This window comes from Sminthopsis crassicaudata, chromosome 1, assembly GCF_048593235.1.
Source record: "Sminthopsis crassicaudata isolate SCR6 chromosome 1, ASM4859323v1, whole genome shotgun sequence".
Taxonomy (NCBI): Eukaryota; Metazoa; Chordata; class Mammalia; order Dasyuromorphia; family Dasyuridae; genus Sminthopsis; species Sminthopsis crassicaudata.
The window spans coordinates 419,258,819-419,278,133 of record NC_133617.1 but is presented as its reverse complement, the minus strand read 5'-3'; the positions used below and the strand labels follow the sequence as shown (position 1 = coordinate 419,278,133).

At 43.8% G+C, this 19,315-nt stretch overlaps 1 protein-coding gene across 1 annotated transcript; it reads left to right on the top strand.

Moving 5' to 3' along the window:
- The first annotated feature begins 1,360 nt into the window (after positions 1–1,360).
- On the top strand, positions 1,361–18,136 carry VCP (valosin containing protein). The gene is made up of 17 exons (XM_074280274.1): positions 1,361–1,727; positions 5,588–5,699; positions 5,847–6,019; positions 7,239–7,381; positions 8,015–8,145; positions 8,725–8,856; positions 10,095–10,197; positions 11,055–11,188; positions 11,274–11,409; positions 11,700–11,812; positions 12,386–12,550; positions 12,632–12,754; positions 12,880–13,092; positions 13,296–13,604; positions 13,874–14,029; positions 16,924–17,078; positions 17,464–18,136. Exons 1-17 carry the CDS (start codon positions 1,711–1,713, stop codon positions 17,567–17,569), a joined length of 2,421 nt encoding a protein of 806 aa, XP_074136375.1. The 5' UTR covers positions 1,361–1,710; the 3' UTR covers positions 17,570–18,136.
- The last annotated feature ends 1,179 nt before the right edge of the window (positions 18,137–19,315 follow it).

The window sequence follows — 19,315 nt, the reverse complement described above, 5'->3', positions numbered from 1 at the left end:
TCTGTCTAATGAAGAAGACACAAAGCAGACTAGAAGGAAACCCAGTGACCTGTAAACCAGTTTACATTTCTATAGTGCATAGAGGTTTGCAAAGGGTCTTCCTCATAACCTTGTGAATCAGATAGTGTTTTATCTCCTTTTCTGATGAAGAAACTGAACTTCTGAGAATGTGGGACTTCGCTATCACTACATAGTTGGTAAAATCCTGAACCCTTATCTCCAGATGCCAAATCTATCACCCTTTCTATTACTATCTTATATTACTATCTTATATTATTTTACTATATTTAATATAATTTATATTATATTACTGTCTTATATTATTTCTATCTTATAAATCAGAAGCTATGGCCAAACTAGTCTAGAACTGAAAGCAAGGGTCAGTCGGGAATTTCCTGGGAGAACAGATGTTGAAGAAGAGAGTATGAGGGAGAGGGAACCAAGCTTGCCAGGAAAGAGTAGAAAATTCTGGTAGTGAAATACTGGAAAAGGGGCAGTGCTTTAATCCCATTTTTTGAATAGCATTGAGGTATTAAGGCCTAGATTCAAAGGTGGAGTGAGCCTTGGGAACAAGGACTTCAAGTCCCAGCATCCAGTATTCTGTAGAGGTGCAGGTTATGCAGGGTATGCTGGGATATGTAGTTTTCGGATAATCTCCAAGAAATAGTCGAGCTGGGAAGTGAGGAATCGTTGACCTAATTAAAAGTCATAGGAAAATGCCCCTGCAAGAGAGAGGAGGTGAGATGGAAGTGCGGTTTTAGAGTCCCAAAGCAGATCAGCGAGACCAGGGGACTCCGGGACAGAACAGGGTTAAAAGATTTTTGAGCTTCTGGATGACAACCTATAGCAAAGCAGTCAGTGTGAGGCCTGGAGTGACAGGTTTTTGGACAAAATCGGATTGGGATGAGAGAATTGAAGATTAGGGGTCAGGGTTAGAGAGTGACTTGAGAATTTTGCAGGGAAAATGAAGGCGGTTAAAGTTGGGATTTGGAAATGACTGGGAAGTGGGTGAGGATTGGGAAAAATAACAGGAATAAAATGGATTGACGTGTGGGTCAATGACCGGAATAGGAGAGGCAAGAAGACCCAAGCCATTGTGTTAACGTAGGCTGGGGAACCTTGGAGCGCTAACCCTCGGAGCCAATGAACTGGGGCCAAGTGGGAGAGTCCACTCCAGAGAAAGCGAATTCCCTCCTCTCGCCTGTCCATCTGACGTCGTCCTTCCTGTTTATTGGCTGCGCTTCCTAGTCCGCCGACGAAGCGTAATGCCGTGACCAATGACCATTGCGTTACCAGGCGTGTTGCACCCCAGGGGCGGGAACGGATCTACGAATCAATTTTCTGATTGGTCGACCGTAGCGGGTTGCCGGGGAGAGGAACGGAGGGGAGGGAGGGGGCCGGCAGCGCGGGCGCCGATTGGCTGTGCCGCGTGCTTCTCTCCTTCCGATGATTCGGCTCTTCTCGGCTCAGTCTCCCTGAAGCGCCCGCAGCCGCCGCCGTAGTCGCCAGCGCTTCCTTCTCTCGAAACCGGAGCCCAAGCCACCCGCCCTCCCCACCGCCGCCTCCGTGGGAAGAGAGAGAGAGGGAGCCCACCCGGAGGAACCGCCACCGTCCGCCTGGGAGAGCCGAGCCCCGCCGGGCCCAGCCGCCCGCAGCCAGCCCCTCGTAGCCGTTACCCGCGCGCCGCCGGCCGGGAGACAGGCGCGCGCCATGGCCTCGGGAGCCGAGTAAGTGTCTCCCTTGCGCGTCCCCTCCCCCCGCGGGAGCGCGCATGGGCCCCGGGCTCCGGGCCCCGGGCCTCGGGCCTCGGGCCGGCGACCGAGCTGAGTAGGCCCCGGCCCCAGACGCAGTTCATGCTGGGGATGGGCCACAGGCCAGGCGGGCCATTTCTTTCCAGCGCGCGTCCTCGAGCCCGGCCCGGCGGGCACGCGGCGCTAGGAGCCCCGGGCCCGGGCCAGATCCCGATCCTGCTGTGTCATGCAGGCCCCGGCGTCTCCCGCGGGAGCGGGGGGCGGGGAAAGGGGCCCGGCCCCGCTGGGCCTAGTCTGGCCCTCGGGCCGCCGCCGCCTGCGAGCAACGTTGGGCCCAGGACACCTGCCCTGCGCCCGTCCTCAGGGACAGCCGCGTCGCCTACGGAGGGAGGAGGAGGTGGAGGAGGGAGAGGATGCGAAGGTGTTTGCGGGCGCTGGGACTTCCCTCGGCTGGAGGAGCTGGTTTCTCCCGGCCCTGGCCTGTGATTGTGCTGACGCGGGGCCCAGTGTCCCCGGTTTGACGGGGACGGCCACGTGAGGGTTGGGGCCCTCGGGCCAGATCCTGCTTCCTAAGTGGGAACCGACTAGGTTTAGAAAATGAGTCGAGCAGACCTAGGCGATGGATGAGGGAGGGGTAGATCTGGACCCCTTTGGGGAACCCACGCCTGGGGCAGAGGTCACGTGGAAGAATCTACTCTGTCTCGAGCCGAAGCGGTTGGCATTTTGGTGCTAAAACCACTTACTGAAATTTTGTTCGATTGGAGGTTTGCTGCTTTGTTGGGGGCGGGGAGAACTAATCGATTGGGGTGGGGCACTGGTTAAGTCCCTTTAAATGGCCTTCTTCCTTGCTTCTTGAAATGCTGAGGAGAAATCTGGTTTCCCTCTCTGAGAGAGCTGCCGAGATTATTTTTTTCTTCTCTCGCCTCATAGTGTGTTAAATAGTTTAAGTCTTTAGATTCATCTATTAGGTTTATTATTATTAGTGCTTTCTTGGCTGTCTTTGAATTCTGACTTCCACTGATGTTGGCAGTGGAGGTGGAGACGTACTCTATCAGCCAGTTTTGTTGGTGGGAGTGCACGAGGAGCCCGGGCCGCCGACGGAGTAGGTACCTAAGGATGAGGAAGGCAAATTGAGAAAGGCCCTACATTGAACATCCACAACCCATCTTAACCCAAAGCTTGGAAGGCTAGGAAGTTTAAAAGAAATAAGTCCTCAGGAGTGAAAGTCAGTATTTTCGTTCTTTGCCTTTCATTGCTTCCTAGAGAAGTATAATAGTTTTCCAGCTTTGAAACCATTTTTAACACTACAATTCCCTGTTTTACTGCAGTTTTTCTATTCCTTGCCTTTTTCTGAGGTATGGTATAATTTAGTAGCAATGCTTAAATTACTCTAGTAATTCCCCCCCCTTTGTAAAACTATCATCTCAGCATGTTTGGGTTTTTTTTTTTGGTTATCATGATAGAAAACTTGTTTACTCTAACCTTAGTTTTTAAACCACAATGTTGCTTTTTGGAACCCTCCCCGTGTTTGGGGCTTGTGTCTCAGGGTTCACTGTGATCCTCTGAAGTCATAGACCCCAGTGTGGATCCAGGATTACTCTGGTTAGGGTCTGAGTTAAGCTGAGCCTGATGGAACATGACACAGCATGGTAAATATAGCTCAGGATCCAAGGAGATGGATTCAAATCCACTTAACTACTTCTATAACTCAATAAAAACTATTTGGTTTCTCCAGGCTTTAGATTCCTCATTTGTAAAAAGGAGCTTGGATTAGAAGATAGTAGATCTAAATTTCTATGTTCTAAAGAGCTTTCAGGAATTAACATACTGCTTGATACCTGCTGGCTCCATTGAGTGGATTTTCTTCCATTTTGTGGGAGAGGCCAGGTGCCCTTTTCTGGAATCCAGTCTTATAGTTGGGTTATTGGTATCATGTAGCACAAACTTGCTCTAATAGCATTTTAAAAATTGTGTTCATTCTCTTTGCTCCTTTATGTTCCTGTTCTCCAATTACAGTAGCAAGACAACAAGATGGCTGTACCTTAGAGAGGGTTCACTTCTGGTTTCTATTGTGGGAGGGGCAGGTGGTAGGGCAGCCTGGGGAAGAAGGCCCTGATGGGCTCAATACCTGCTGAGCTTTCATTACCCAGAACTAGCACTTAAGGCCTGCTTGTCAGTAGATGTACTTATCCTTTATCAAGGTTATTGTTTTCTCTGGCTTTGAAGCATATTGCACCAGTTAGTTGTACAGGTGGGTTTTTCAGCTGATAGAAATGTTAGTGTTGGCTGCTCATTACACAATGGTTCTGTGTTTTGTATGGAAGAGTTAACAAAGTCTTACAGGGTTAGGATGGGTATGGATTGTGTTCTAGGAAATCCAAGAGATCCCATTAATTCCAATACAGACATGTTCTTATTCCTGGGATTTAAAAAAAAAAAAAAGTTCCACTATGTAAAAGATTTTTTTCTTTAATAGTCACCTCTTTCTGGGTCTTGATCAAAGAGGAATTGATTGATCTTTCACAAAGTTCTTTCCAAATTAAATCACACATTGTCCTTAAGTTCAACTAATTGGTACTAGAGTAGGATTTAATAAAAATCAAGAGTTCAAAGATTTTATTTGAGTCCTTATGAAGTATTTAAAATGAACAATTAGGTTATCCTTGACAGCCTTGATTTTTTTTTTTTTTTAAGCCTAGATAAAAGGAGAAATTTCTTTATTTGTTTCTGCATTTCTTGGTTTCCACCACTTTACATTTGCCTAGCTCCATTAAGCCGTGTCCTGAAACTTAACTTCCTGCAAAGTTTCTTTGCTTAGTAGCACTTTGGTAGCTGCCAAGATTTTTTTTGCATGCAGTATTAACTTTTTCTTCTAGAAAGTTCAGATAATTTATTTTGTTTTGTTTTTTCACACATTTGTTAATAATGTATCTAACCTTGGGACTGGCTATTACAATTACTTTAAACTTTCTTGTGAGAAACAGAGGATCCTAATGAACTGGAAGAGACCTCAAAAGTCATTGAGACCAATGCCATGGTTTTCCATATGAGGAATTGGGATCAGCGAGGTTGTTGCGTACCGAAGTTCACACAGCTTAGGATCAAATGCAAGATTCAAACTCAGTACTTTTGATTCTGGTTCTGGTGTTTTATCCATCACATTGTCTTTCCAAAATTTGCTGATTTAAAGAAGTTTTCCATGAATGGTGTTAGAACCCATTATCTTTGGTTAATGAAACCAGTGCCCTACTACTTGGAAACCCAAATCTATAAGAGTTTGCCTCTTACATAGTAATTGTTCAAAGTGTTGTGTGCAAATGGGTATGTAGCTAACAGTACCATTATTAGCCTTTGAGGCTATTCATAAAAATATATATTTTTGCCCATGACTCTTTTCCATGGAAGCAAAAGACTTTTTGTCCTTGTAATATGAAATTTATATTAATTTCTCCAGAACACTTAGCTAGGTCTCTTATGTACTTTTTCTGTCTTTGAGACAGAAACATTTGGATATATCAGCAGCAAATTCACTGAAAACTTCTTTGTTTTCAAAAAACAGTATGTCAGTGTTCACGCTCAGTTTGTAGATTTTTAAGTCTCCTCACTTTGCTGAGGATTGTGGCTGTACATGAGAACGAGAAAGAGCTTTTGTTACTGTGAATTATAGCTATCAATATTTACTATATTAGGAATTAAAACATTTAATATCATGAAAATAATTTTGACCTTAAAGTTTCTCAGACAAGATCTCAGGACTCTCATTCTCTAGATCACTTCAAAAACCTTGGGTAAGAGTGATGTAGCCTTGGAGGTCTAACTGGATTTCCCTTTTCCAGTTCAAAAGCAGACGACTTATCAACAGCCATTCTCAAGCAGAAGAACCGCCCCAATCGGTTAATTGTTGATGAAGCTATCAATGAAGACAATAGTGTGGTGTCCCTGTCTCAGGTAAGTTTATATTGGTAATCTGTTCAGACATATTTTATGCATTAATGGAAAGAGTGGACTTCAGGGACAAGGGCTGTAGGTAGCAGAACTAGTGCTTAGTCACTGGGGCTGCCCCCTACTGACCAGTGACTCTCATACTGTTTCTAGGCCAAGATGGATGAATTGCAGCTCTTCCGAGGTGACACAGTGTTGCTTAAAGGCAAGAAGAGACGGGAAGCAGTGTGCATCGTGCTTTCTGATGACACGTGCTCAGATGAAAAGATTCGTATGAACAGGGTTGTCCGCAATAACCTGCGAGTGCGCCTGGGGGACGTTATCAGGTGTGTGAGGATCCTTTGCCCTTAATGAGAGAGACCTGGGCAGTGGGGTGGGACAAGAGAGGCATGAGTTTTGGCCCGTCATAAACATTCCTCCCTACTGTGGAAGGGAGGCTAGAGCTTCATTTCAGGGTTCAAATATGTTCTTGGGGGAAAAACTCAGGTACTCTTAAGATCTTAACAAGCATTTTGACAAAGGATATGAGATTGAGTCTGGTAAATTCTACACCACGCCTTCAAGTTGAATGTCTTGATGTTTCATGGAAAGTGGGGCTTCATGGCTTTTTGCCTAGGGACCCAGAATAATAGTTTTTGTAATGTCTCTTCTGCTTGTGCTAGGTGGCAAAGAACTAAAGGGAGAGGTATTGACCAAGAATTGTAGGGATCTTGTGATGATGAATAAAAGAGAGCTTGTGAAGATCATACTTTAACCCCAGGAAAATCATTTAAGAAAACCAACTCACAGGAAAATGGCTCAAATAGTACTACTGATCATAAGTGAATGATCTCCAGTCACATTCTTTTGCTTTCTCTTTCTGGGTTCCTTCAGTTCAGGCCTTGGTTAAAGTTTTCTCACTGCCTTTTATGTAGGATTCTCAGTGTCTGTATTATCTCATCTTGGGTGTGTTCAGTTACTTTCTCCTTACTGTGAGTCTCATGTAACCTTTTTCTTAGGAGACTAGGGCTAAAGAGATCCCTTCTGAGACATGCATAGAATGGAGGTATATTTGTGCTCATATGTATGATGCCTGGCATCAGAGTTCTTATTTCTCTCAAGTTTAGTTGACATTTCTTTCATTTTACACCTTCTCATCCCTGGCCCAAACTTCCCTCTTGAGTGAGGCTGTGAGACACCCCAAGATTACCAGAAGGGTAGGAGGTTGGCAATTTTCCTTTGAAGAGCTGTTCTTCCCTTTTTCCCATGTTGCTTCCTTGGAATGGTAGTAAGAATCCTTATCCTTAACCTGGGTCCCCATCTGGAACTTGTGGCATTTGCTGTCCCCCTTAAAGTTCAGGGTCCTGGGTGTGTGGTATCTTGCTTCAGCTCCTGCCTTTTCTCCTACCCTCCCTCCCACCCCATTCTCCTGCCTCTCTTCACCTAAAGCCGTCCCTGCCTTTTCTCTTTCACTTGCCATCAGCTCTCTGTACCAGGCCCTTTCCGACGCCCAGTGCTTGGGGCTGCAGTGTGGTGGGTAACGTGGAGTCTGCTTGTCGTCCTCAGCATCCAGCCGTGCCCAGATGTGAAGTACGGCAAACGTATCCATGTGCTGCCCATCGATGACACGGTGGAAGGCATCACCGGCAATCTCTTTGAGGTGTACCTCAAGCCGTACTTCCTGGAAGCTTATCGACCCATCCGAAAAGGTAAGTTAAAGCTTTGAGGAAATGAATTAGGGTATTCATTTTCCTTTTTTTTTTTTCCTTTTTTTTCCTGAGGCAATTAGGATTAAGTGACTTGTCCAGGGTCACACAGTTAGGAAGTGTTAAGTGTCTGAGACCAGATTTGAACTCAGGTTCTCCTGACTAAAGGGCTGATGCTCCATCCACTGTGCCATTTAGCTGCTCCCAGGGTATTCATTTTCATGGCAGTGCATTGATTATGGGTAGAGTTACTTGGTGTGGGTATCCATATTTTCTAGAAAATGCTTAAACCCCTGAAGTCCTCCTAACTTCTCACACCCATCTGCCTCTATTGACATAGGTATATCTTGTACCCCAGGAGAGAAAGTTACTACTTTTATTTGTTTTAGGCCAGGCTAGGCCTTGTTGGTGGTGGTTGGGTTCTAGGTAGCCCTCAACACCCTTTCTAGATAAAACCTTTGCCAGTTTGTCCAATTCTAATTCCCAGAAAATATACAGTTCCCCCTGCATCCATTACGTGAAACTCTTAATTTTGATCCAGTGTTAGTGGTTGAATTCTTATTTGGTCTTTTCTAACTTACCATCCATTTACTGTTAATACTTGTCATAACTATATACTATAATATAATCCCACAGGTGATATCTTTCTCGTCCGTGGTGGCATGCGTGCTGTAGAATTCAAAGTGGTGGAGACAGATCCCAGCCCCTACTGCATTGTTGCTCCAGATACAGTGATCCATTGTGAAGGGGAACCCATTAAACGAGAGGTAAGCTCCATCCTCTTGATGAAAGCTTATCAATCTTTTGAGTGTGTAGTATGGTTTGGAGCCAGGGTATTGAGAAAGCTGAGTAAAATGTTCATATGTTGGGAATGATGTGATAATAGAGAGGCTGAAGTCAAAACTCCATTCTCAGCTAAGTTGCTCCTTAATTAGAAGTCTTCTCTGGTTCTCCTTTATTTTTTTAAATGGTGTGGGCATCAACAGGATGGTTTCTTGTACTGAACTGAACTTGGGCAGGGTGATTTTGGAAGAAACACCAGGTTAAAGATACTCAGATCACAATCACCCCAGGAGTGGTGTCTTCAGAACTTTTAAGGTCTTTAGTTTTTCAGTTCTTGGCCTTTTGGAGAGTTTCCATAGAGTTGTTTTCATTAGCCAGTAGAAGTAGCTATGTCAGAGACCTTTCCAGGGGGAAATTTCCCCTGCATCTCTAGGACCCCAAACCAGTATACCTTGTAGAAACGTGTTTTCTCGAGGCCTTCCTATTTCCTAAAATAAGACACCCTCATACATTGACAGTTTGAATCTTTGGTATTGCTAATCTATATAATTTCTTTCACTCAGGATGAAGAGGAATCCCTCAATGAAGTGGGGTATGATGACATTGGTGGTTGCCGAAAACAGTTGGCTCAGATAAAGGAAATGGTGGAGCTGCCGCTGAGACATCCAGCCCTCTTCAAAGCCATTGGTGTAAAGGTATTTGACCTTTGGCTTCAGATAGGGCCCTACCCAAGAAAAAAAGCAGAAAGAGAGCTTTTTAATATAGTACTTTGTGAAGGAAAAATGGAAAAGTAAAGGGATAATGGAAAATAGCAGTGCCTTGATATCATTGTAGGGGTGTAGATAGTGGTATCTGATATAGATTTATCTTGGGCTGTGCTCTGCCTTGGGTGTCTTTGCACATGAAAATCCTAAGTTCTATTACTAGTCCGATTTTCCTAGTCTTTCAGAAGATGGAGCTAAATTTAGTAATTAGAAAAATGAATACAAAGATGAGCGTACAATTAACGGGACACTTGGGGAAAGATTACTTGGGTAGAGGGTAGAATGTGAGTCCTGGGGTTCAGATCGTGAGCTGAATCTAATTTCACACTTACACTATTAATTAATAACAGGATATTATCATCATATAAGAAACATGAGTGGAGGCCCTTAATTTGAATGTTATATCTTAAGTCAGGTCACTTTAAAAAATGTGAAGGGGATTAGAGAAAAGGTTCCAAAAAAAGCCCTACAGAAATGGAAATTTTAGGGTAAACTAATGTTTTAGCCTAGAGAAGAAAAAGTTTGGAATTACTAGTTTGAATGCTCCTGAAATACAGGGGATTGTGTTTCATTTATCTCTGCGTTCCTTACAGCTTCTTGGCATACTGCATAAAGTAGATGGAATGAATGTGTATATCATTTCTTTTAAATGGGCTCAACTCAGTAGAGGTTATGATTGGAAGAATTTAGTGAAGATGTCATGACCACTAGAATGGGACAGTAATGGGGAGGGTATGGAGCCTGCATTCCTAGAAATCTTTAACACATCTGCTTTAGTCACCTGCCTGCAGTTTGGGTACCAGGCCACCTTTGGTTGCTTTCTAGCTTCTGGAATCTCAGACTAGAGTTTTCCAAAGTATTATGTCTTAAGTTTTAAGGTTTCTTATCTCTTGAATCCTCTGAGATACAGATACCTTAGAATTTTTGCTACTTTTCCAACTGTCTCCTCTTTCAATGACTTTATTGTGGACAACTTAATTCTTTGGGCTGAATAGTGAATCATGCCTGTTGCTTTTGCGAATTAAGGACTCATTTTTATTGCTAGGTTCAAACTTTTCATTCCATCCCTATATAGGGAGCCTTTGCTAAACTTCTTGTTGAGGGAAGGGAAGAGAACTAGCATGGGTGCTAGCTTAACCTTCTTAAATCTACTTTGTGCCTGTTCCCAGCCTCCTCGGGGCATCCTGCTCTATGGGCCTCCTGGAACAGGGAAGACTCTGATTGCTCGAGCTGTGGCAAATGAAACTGGAGCATTTTTCTTTCTGATCAATGGTGAGTTACTTAACTCTTCCTAAGGTGGTGGGTTGGATATCTTTTGACTCTTGATTTCTAGAGGTCCTCTCAGTTCAGATACAATATGCTGTACCCTCGAGTGCAAGCCATACAATAATGATTTTTTCTGACCTCTTCCCCCCAGTTAAGTTTGGGACAGAGGCATGAACCACTGGTTTTGAAAGAGGGTGTGGACATTTGACCTCCCCTGATGTGAATTAATTCAAGTGCATACTCTACTAGAGGAGACGAATTACTTTACTGGGTTTTTGGCATGTATCAGAGGACTCTTTTATATGTGTCCTTCCCTCCAGAGCAATCTTCTGTTAGAGTTCAGGAAATAGAGGTTTAGAACAGTTTGGGGGTGGATGGAAAGTTAGTTAGAATTATTTCATTGTCTATCTATATGGGAATGCTGAATTACCTCTTTACGGGGAGATATTGGCGTCTTCCCTGAAAGTGGCTGGGTAAGATGAGGAAGGCTATGACTTTTGATCCTACCATGGCGGGGGGGGAGGGGAGAGTCATAGGAAGAATAACCTGATTAATGGGGAATGACACTTGCATCAGATTTTCAGTCCTTCTGACAAGCAAATAATTGCCAACTTGTTTCCTTCAACTTACCCTTCTTAACATCTTTATCATCTCATTTTCATAGCAGGGAAAATAAGCAAAGTGACTTTTTTATAAAGGTCTTGGCAGTTTGTCTAGATCAAAGTGTAACAGAGGTGGTAACAGAGGAGAAACTTCTCAGATGTAATAGAACCTAGGCAGAGGTAGCAGGCAACCCATATGGCTTCCTCTCCTTGGGGAGAAGAAACCAGCTTCATCCTTGCTTGCACAATGCATCTCTTCAGGTCCTGAGATTATGAGCAAGTTGGCTGGTGAGTCAGAGAGCAACCTGCGGAAGGCTTTTGAAGAGGCAGAGAAGAATGCTCCTGCCATCATTTTCATTGATGAGCTGGATGCCATTGCTCCCAAGAGAGAGAAGGTATGGATTCCCCTAAGAGAGAGGGAGAGTAAGGGAGATTGGGGTACAAGCTTACCTATTGACCAACGACCTTTTCCTTTGACAGACCCATGGAGAAGTAGAACGTCGAATCGTGTCACAATTATTGACTCTCATGGATGGTTTGAAACAGAGGGCACATGTGATCGTTATGGCAGCAACCAACAGACCCAACAGCATTGACCCAGCTCTTAGACGGTTTGGTAATGGCCCCTTGACTTTTTTGGTGGATGTTGTTCTGTATGTAATTGTTGGATCACAGTGTAATCTTAAGATTTAACATGTTGAGCAGAATAATGACAGATTCTTGTCTCTGCTTTTCCTGTTTTCCTCACGTTTCTTCTCCCTCCCTTCAGTAGTTGCAGGATCTAAGCTGTTACCAGATCATTTAATGATAAGAGTTCTGTTCTTTTACCCACATCCATTGGGGAAGGAGCAGGTATATTTGGCCAGAGCCCAGGGTTGAGTGGTATGTATGCATGTATTCCTACAGGTCGATTTGACAGGGAGGTAGATATTGGAATTCCTGATGCCACAGGACGCTTGGAGATTCTGCAGATCCATACCAAGAACATGAAGTTGGCAGATGATGTTGACCTAGAACAGGTAAGGCTTAAAGAGAGTAAAATTGGAGAATCAGAATTATCTGAAAGGGATGATGAGAAAGTTGTTGCTGAGCCCTCAAGGCTTTATGGAACATGGCTCAAGTTGAAATGGAGCACTTGTTGGGGCAGAAATAGACTGTGATCATTAGTATACTTGTATGGGAAGAAAAACTTATTTTGAGATTATTTTGAAATAGATTAACTCAACCTAGATGTGTTGTGGATAATAGTCAAAGGAAGGTCATGGTAATGGAAACATTGATGTGTCAAGGCCCCAGTCACTGAAAGCCCTGATTTTGACAAGTGTAAACTATCCTTTGAGCTGTAATGGGCAACTTAGGATTTTGAGAATAGAACAGTTGAAAGGCAAATCTGTTAGTGTAATGTGTCCTGAGAAGAGGCACAACCTCACAGAGGAAAGAGCTTATGAAGAGAGGAAATGAGGAAGAAATTCCAAGAGGCCTGATATGAAATATGAGTATTCTTCTCTTCATAGCTTAGCTGCATAGTAAGGAAGGGGGATTCCACCCAGGCCTAGAGTTGGGCTTTAACCAGGATGGCCTTCTACTCATAGGTGGCCAATGAGACCCATGGACATGTAGGTGCTGATCTGGCAGCCCTCTGTTCAGAAGCAGCACTACAAGCCATTCGAAAGAAGATGGACCTCATTGACCTGGAAGATGAGACCATTGATGCTGAAGTCATGAACTCCTTGGCTGTCACCATGGATGACTTCCGGGTAAGGAAGTCTTTCATGACTCTTGTTTTCCTACTCCTTTTCCTTTAACAGAATTACTCTAGCATTTTCCTTCTGTTACAGTGGGCTCTGAGCCAAAGCAATCCATCAGCACTTCGGGAGACTGTTGTAGAGGTGCCACAGGTGACCTGGGAGGACATTGGTGGTCTGGAGGATGTCAAGCGGGAGCTCCAAGAGCTTGTTCAGGTGAGAGGGTCTTGAAGTGTTAGGGCTATTTCAGAATTCTACAGAATAGTTAGTAAGGCTATTGATTATACTCTCTTCCCAGTTCCTCATATTAATGGATTGCCCTGACCTCTCTTTTCATGTAGTATCCTGTGGAGCATCCAGACAAGTTCCTTAAGTTTGGTATGACACCATCCAAGGGAGTCCTCTTCTACGGGCCCCCTGGCTGTGGAAAAACCCTCTTGGCCAAAGCTATCGCCAATGAATGCCAGGCAAACTTCATCTCCATCAAGGGCCCTGAACTTCTCACCATGTGGTTTGGCGAATCTGAGGCCAATGTCCGTGAGATTTTTGATAAGGTGAGCTCTGTGTTAGATCCAGTCTTTTACCCTATGGATTTCCAGACTGACTAAGTGTATAGGGACTGGGATTTGGAATGAATTATGAAACTTTTAGCAATACCTTACTAAAGCCATTGAATATGGGGGAAAGGGGGCTTTGGGATGGAGGAATGAGTATCTGGGCAAGTATTCATCTCTCTGTGTGTCTTTCCTCCATGAAGGCCCGCCAAGCTGCCCCCTGTGTTCTGTTCTTTGATGAACTGGATTCAATCGCCAAGGCTCGTGGCGGCAACATTGGAGATGGAGGAGGTGCTGCTGACAGAGTCATCAACCAGATTCTGACAGAAATGGATGGTATGTCCACAAAGAAAAACGTGTTCATCATTGGTGCCACAAACCGGCCTGATATTATTGATCCTGCAATTCTTCGGCCTGGCCGCTTGGACCAGCTCATCTATATACCCCTGCCTGATGAAAAGTCCCGTGTTGCAATTCTTAAGGCCAACCTGAGAAAGTCACCTGTTGCCAAGGTGAGTAGAGGAATTTTGAAGATAAATTTGACAACTATGTCCTACAGCAGCCTGGTATGGGGGAAAAGCAATCCTTCTCTTAGATTTTTTTTTTGGGGGGGGCATATTTTGGGTATTCCTTGGGTGGCTCTTGTTGTGAGTTCTTTGTGAAATCTGAGTTCAGGGTCTGGAAAGGTCATAGGAAGGGAGAATTAGGTTGAACCAGGGGAAAGACCTTTTGTTTGGGACTTTAGGTCTGGGTCCTGAATTTGCTTTCTGACTTCTGACAGGATGTAGACTTAGAGTTCCTGGCCAAGATGACTAATGGCTTCTCTGGGGCTGACCTGACAGAAATCTGTCAGCGTGCTTGCAAACTGGCTATCCGTGAGTCCATTGAGAGTGAAATTCGACGAGAACGAGAAAGGCAGACCAACCCCTCTGCCATGGTAAGTTTCCTTTTCTGTGTAGTTAGGTTTTAAGGAATATTGAATACCATTCTCTTGAGTTTGGAATCTACCTGGTTTGCAAGGTACTGGCAGAATTTCAGATACAAGATTTCCTCTAAAGAATTACATTCTGATTGAGTTGTTTGGTTCATTGGATTTTTTTTTTTTTTTTTCCCATTTCACAATTCTGTTTTTCAAGGAGTCGTTTCCTTTTTCCATTTTGCCAAAATATTTTTTAAGGAGTGATTTTCTTGAGACAATTTCTGTTTTCTTTTCCAGAGTTCTCATTCCTTTCGGCATTTTTCTTCTAACTCTTGAAATCCTTTTTGAATTCTGTCGACAGCCTTGTGAGATGGAGATCATCTTATCAAGCCCTTTGAGGCTTCAATTAGAGATGTTTTGCCTCTAGTGTCCTTAGGGTTTGAGGTCTGTTTTTCTCTGTCTCCATAAAAGTTATATATGGTCTGCTCTTAGGGCAAAGGGGAGGTTGTCCCAAGCTTCCTCTACAAGCCACAGTGGCTTCTTGCTGCTCTGGGGCCAGTGCTGTGGGTGGGCATGGCCAAATCCTGCTTGTTATTCTGGGGTTCGGGGGCTCACTATTTGCCTTCTGTAGTTGTGTTGAAAGTCTCAGAGCTAGTCTGTTGATGCAGTGGCTTCTGAACCAGGAAAGAGTAGCAAATGCTGCTATATTTTGGCTACTAGCTTACCACTAGATTTCCTCCAGTGCTCAGGAAAACTTCTCTAACCCTGAGTATCCCTGTGCTGCGCCACCTTCCCCACCCCTTGCTTGATTGAGGCAGACATTTCTTGAGGTTCTTCCAGAATATCTTCTTTTTGTTACATTCCAAATATTTGTGGCTTCTGTCATTCCAACACCTGTTCAGAGGCTTGATCTGGTATTGATCTGAGGTAAGCCAGAAAGAGCTCAAAGAACTTTCTACTCTCTACCATCTTGGCTCCGCCCTCTTACATTATGATTGAGGATCAAGACACATCTGGGGACTCTAACCTCTTTTAAGTTTTCATGCATTCTTTTGTTCCATTGTGCCAATTGCTTGAATCTCATCACCTCTAGTTTCTTCTTTTACCTTAATTTTCTCCATTTCACTACCTAGAAAAGTATTGATCCCAAAAACACCTTTCTTTATATGTCCTATTATTATTCTGTCTTACCCCTTCATTGCCCAAATTTCTAGAAATGGGAGCTTAAGCCACTGCTAAAACTTTAATTATTCACATATTCCTCAACCCTTTACAGTCTGGCTTTTTACAGAAACAGCCTTTTTTAAAGTTATCAGTGAGTGACTTTATCACCAAATCCAATGATCTTTTTCCTTGATCTTGTTGTACTTCACAGTTAAACATACTCTTCTTGATATAACTTTTTGGCTCTTTTTGTTAACCCTTTTTAATCCTCATCTAAATGAGGGCTTCTTAAAACTTTTTTCCATTCATGATCACTTTTCACTTGAAAAGTTTGACCTTGGTATATAGGTATATAAAATATCAAAAATTTGCTGGCAATAAATTGTAATTTTGCAACCCCCACATTCAGTTATGAGACCCCATATGAAGTCTCCCCATGGCCTCATCCATCTACTTTGTTTTCTGTCCCTTGGTATTTTTACTTCAATTATCACTTTATTCAGCTAACGCCTACTTTTGTATCTTTAATCCTGAACTCATTCCAGAGCTCTATTATAACATATTTACTGCATGAACTCAGTGTGACCAGAACTGAACAGCTTATCTTCCCCACCCCCACACACTTCCTAAATATAGAAATATATTTTTTCTATATTTATAGCATCATCATTGTCCTAGTCAAATACCTCAAAACCTCCAAGTCATCTTTGACTCTTCAAAACCTCCCACCTGCAGTTAATTGTTAAGTCATGTTGATTCTTTGGTATCTCTTGAATCTGCCCCCCTCCACTCCCCCCCCCCTTCTCCCACTACCACCACCTGCTTCAAACTTCTGTGACTTCTGTCCTAGATAGTTGAAATAGCTTTTTATTTGTTTTTTTCTGCCTTTGTTCTTGCTTCCTTCTAATCTATGCTTCACACTGTTGCCAAGGTCATCATTCTATTAAGCCAATAGCAAAAACCACCACATAATCCCATCTACCATGTAAAGTCTAAGCTAGCCTCCATAAAACCCTCCAGTCTGGATCTAATAACTTTCTGACTTTATTCTGTACTATTCTTTTTTATAAGTGTTTTAATTTTAATATCCTTTGATTTACATTATCTGCATAGTGACTTCAAGTTATTGCTCAAATGCTAGCTCCCCGGCAATGGAAATGATTGTTTCTTCCCCTAAATTATCAGAATATTTCTTTGTGTACTGCCATCATTTGCCACGAATTACAATTATTTGTCTTTTGTCTGTCTCTCATACATATATACACACAGTACCTCTCTTTTTCACCTACTATGAAGCCTGCAGGGAGTTAGGGAGTTAGTTTAAGATAATATTGGGACATTGTTTGCAAAGTAGGTAACAGACTCATAAAGATTATGTAGCTGCCTAAATTGTGATTCAAGCTGGTAATAAAAATTGAGGTCAAAGAGGTTTTTTAGACAGTTTCCTATGTGATATAATGGATCATTGTGGGAACTTGGAGGATGTTGGGCATCTTAGAAGACATTAGGAACTTAGAAACTTAAAACTATGCCTCTGTTACAGCCTTGCCAGACTCTGGCACTGGGAAAGTTGTGGGGTTGCGCTGTTCAGTGCTCACCTGGAGCCTGGATCTTGTCTTGGGTTAACTGTTACCCATTTAGATGCCCATTGCCTTAAGCTCCTTGGGGGAGAACAGGCAGAGAGAGATAACCAGGCTTGGTGAATCCTGGTAGGCCTTAGTCCCCGCTCATCTCTTTCTACCGTATAGGAAGTAGAAGAGGATGATCCAGTCCCTGAGATCCGCCGGGACCACTTTGAGGAGGCCATGCGCTTTGCCCGCCGCTCTGTCAGTGACAATGATATCCGGAAATATGAGATGTTTGCCCAGACCCTTCAGCAGAGCAGGGGCTTTGGCAGCTTCAGGTAAGAAGCATGGGACTTTTGAGGTGAAACCCAAGGTGGAGGGTTGGAGGGCTAGCTTTTAGACATTCTAGACCCTTAGGAAGGAAAAGAGAAAGGGAACCAGCTTAAAGAGGGAAGGGATGGCATCTTCCCTCCTGGGAGTTGGTGGTGGTAGTGGGCAAGTGTCCAGAGAAGGAAGGTGTGGTGGAAGGAATCTGACCCCAAGGATTTGCCTGGGCCTCATATCTAATTCTTCTTTGTGGCCTTAGGTTAATTATTTTACTCTCTCTGGGTCTTAGTGTCATCATTTGATGAGTGTGAGTGGGTTAGATTAGATAGCCTTCTAGAGGTGGGAGGGAAGAGGATTCCTCTGACCAGATCTTAATGCCCACTCTCCACCATGCAGATTCCCCTCAGGGAACCAAGGCGGGGCTGGCCCCAGCCAGGGCAGTGGAGGAGGCACAGGCGGCAACGTGTACACGGAAGACAATGACGATGACCTGTATGGCTAAGCGGCAGCGGCTGGCCACGGAGCAAGCTGGCCAGGCCTCGGTCCCTGGGGGAGGGAGGCTCTTGCCTGAGAGGGACCGGGGGCACCCGGGGCCTGCTCCATTCCTCAGTCCGAACAGTTAAGCTGCAGTCAGACTCTGGACAGGGGGTTTCTGTTGCAAAAAAAATACAAAACAAAAGCGATAAAATAAAAGCGATTTTCATTTGGGAGGCGGAGAGTGAATTACCAACAGGGAATCGGGGCCTTGAGCCTGCGCCATTTCTGTTGTAGTTTGGGGGGGGTGCAGCGGGCGGGTGGTCTCTGTGGGGCGAGAGCAAGGGAGCCAACGTCCAGCCCCCACCAGTAATAAAAGCGCCTGAACTTCACTCCATGCTGCCCATGCTGTCCCTTCTTTCCCTGTCCACACCAGGATAAGGGGCCACAGCCGTTGGGTCTTTACATAGTGAGTAGGTTCATTTTATTTTACATGCTTTTGAGTTAATGTTGGAAAATTAAATTAACTAATCACAAGCAGTTTCTAAACCAAAAACATGTTGTAAAAGGACAATAAACGTTGGGTCAAAACAGAGCTTGAGTCCTGGCCCCTGCTCCTCCTTCTTTCCTCTGAAAGCTTCATATCTTCCCTTGGCAAGCAGGGAGGGAGGGTGCCAAGGCAGTGCCTCAAACCCAAGCAAGATTTGGGAAGAACTTCTCCCAGAGCTGTTTTATCTTATTTCCTTGGCTAGGAACTAGTCACTCCCTTGGCTGGGAGTGGAGGACAACTATGACTCAGTCATCATTCCTCTCTAGCCTGATGTGTGTGAAGGAGCTTATTTTTGAAGTTCTAGCAAATGATCCTCTCGTTCTCCTGCCTATATTTTCTGGGGGGGGTGGGGGGAGGGTCTAGGGTCCACATTAGAATATACCTGAGCTGTGAAGGTGGACCCCTTTAGGCATCAGTGCAAATAAGCTCTTTTTTTCCTCGTTCTCTTCCCCCTTTCTAGTTAATCAGAAGCTGGTGTTGGGACCCCAAGTGAGCCAAGGAAAGTAAATAAGTAGCAAAAGGAGAAATAAGAATCAAATTTTTAGTCAGAGACTTATAAAGCACTGGGTTTGTTGGTCTGTTTTTTTTTTTTTTTTATCTTTGGAATTTCTCCCTGCCATCCTGGCTCTGGTTTCTGTTGAGTCTAATTCTGTTCCTTAATTATTGAGGGCCTAATAGTCTCCAGGGCCTTGACTACATGAAGACTAGGGAAGATAGTTATCTTACTTTAAGCTTGCCTTGAATTTAAGCACTGCCAGTTCAGAGATGTCAGGAAAATATCAGACCCATGAAGCTTCGTGAGGGAAGATTTATTTTATTTATTAGATTTTATTTCACCTGATAGCTAAAGCAATTTATTTTAATGTGGACCTTCATACATAAGGATATTTTACTGATATAAGGCAGTGTTTCTCAAAATTTGGTCTGGGTTCCCTGATATCCTTGTAGGGAGTCTTACAAAGTCAAAGATTTTCATAATAAGGTTTTAATTTCTAATGGGAAATATTGATAGGTGTTATTCAAGTACGAAATCTTTGGGGAAAGGGAAGGAGCTTCACTAATTTTTAAGCATGTAAAGGTTTTCTGAGACCAAAATTTCAGAATCACTCATACAGGGATGTTCCAGTGAGAAAACTTCCCTATCAAACAAACTTAGGAGACTCTTGTAAGTATATCAAACATAGAGAAGCTCTGACTTCCTCAGGGTCATGTAGTCAGTATTTG

What these genes read in the sequence shown, in the direction of transcription:
- VCP (XM_074280274.1), top strand. An exon ending in GGGAACCCATTAAACGAGAG is followed by an intron (nt 8,146 to 8,724) that starts GTAAGCTCCATC and finishes TCTTTCACTCAG; the next exon opens with GATGAAGAGGAATCCCTCAA. An exon ending in CCCAGCTCTTAGACGGTTTG is followed by an intron (nt 11,410 to 11,699) that starts GTAATGGCCCCT and finishes GTATTCCTACAG; the next exon opens with GTCGATTTGACAGGGAGGTA.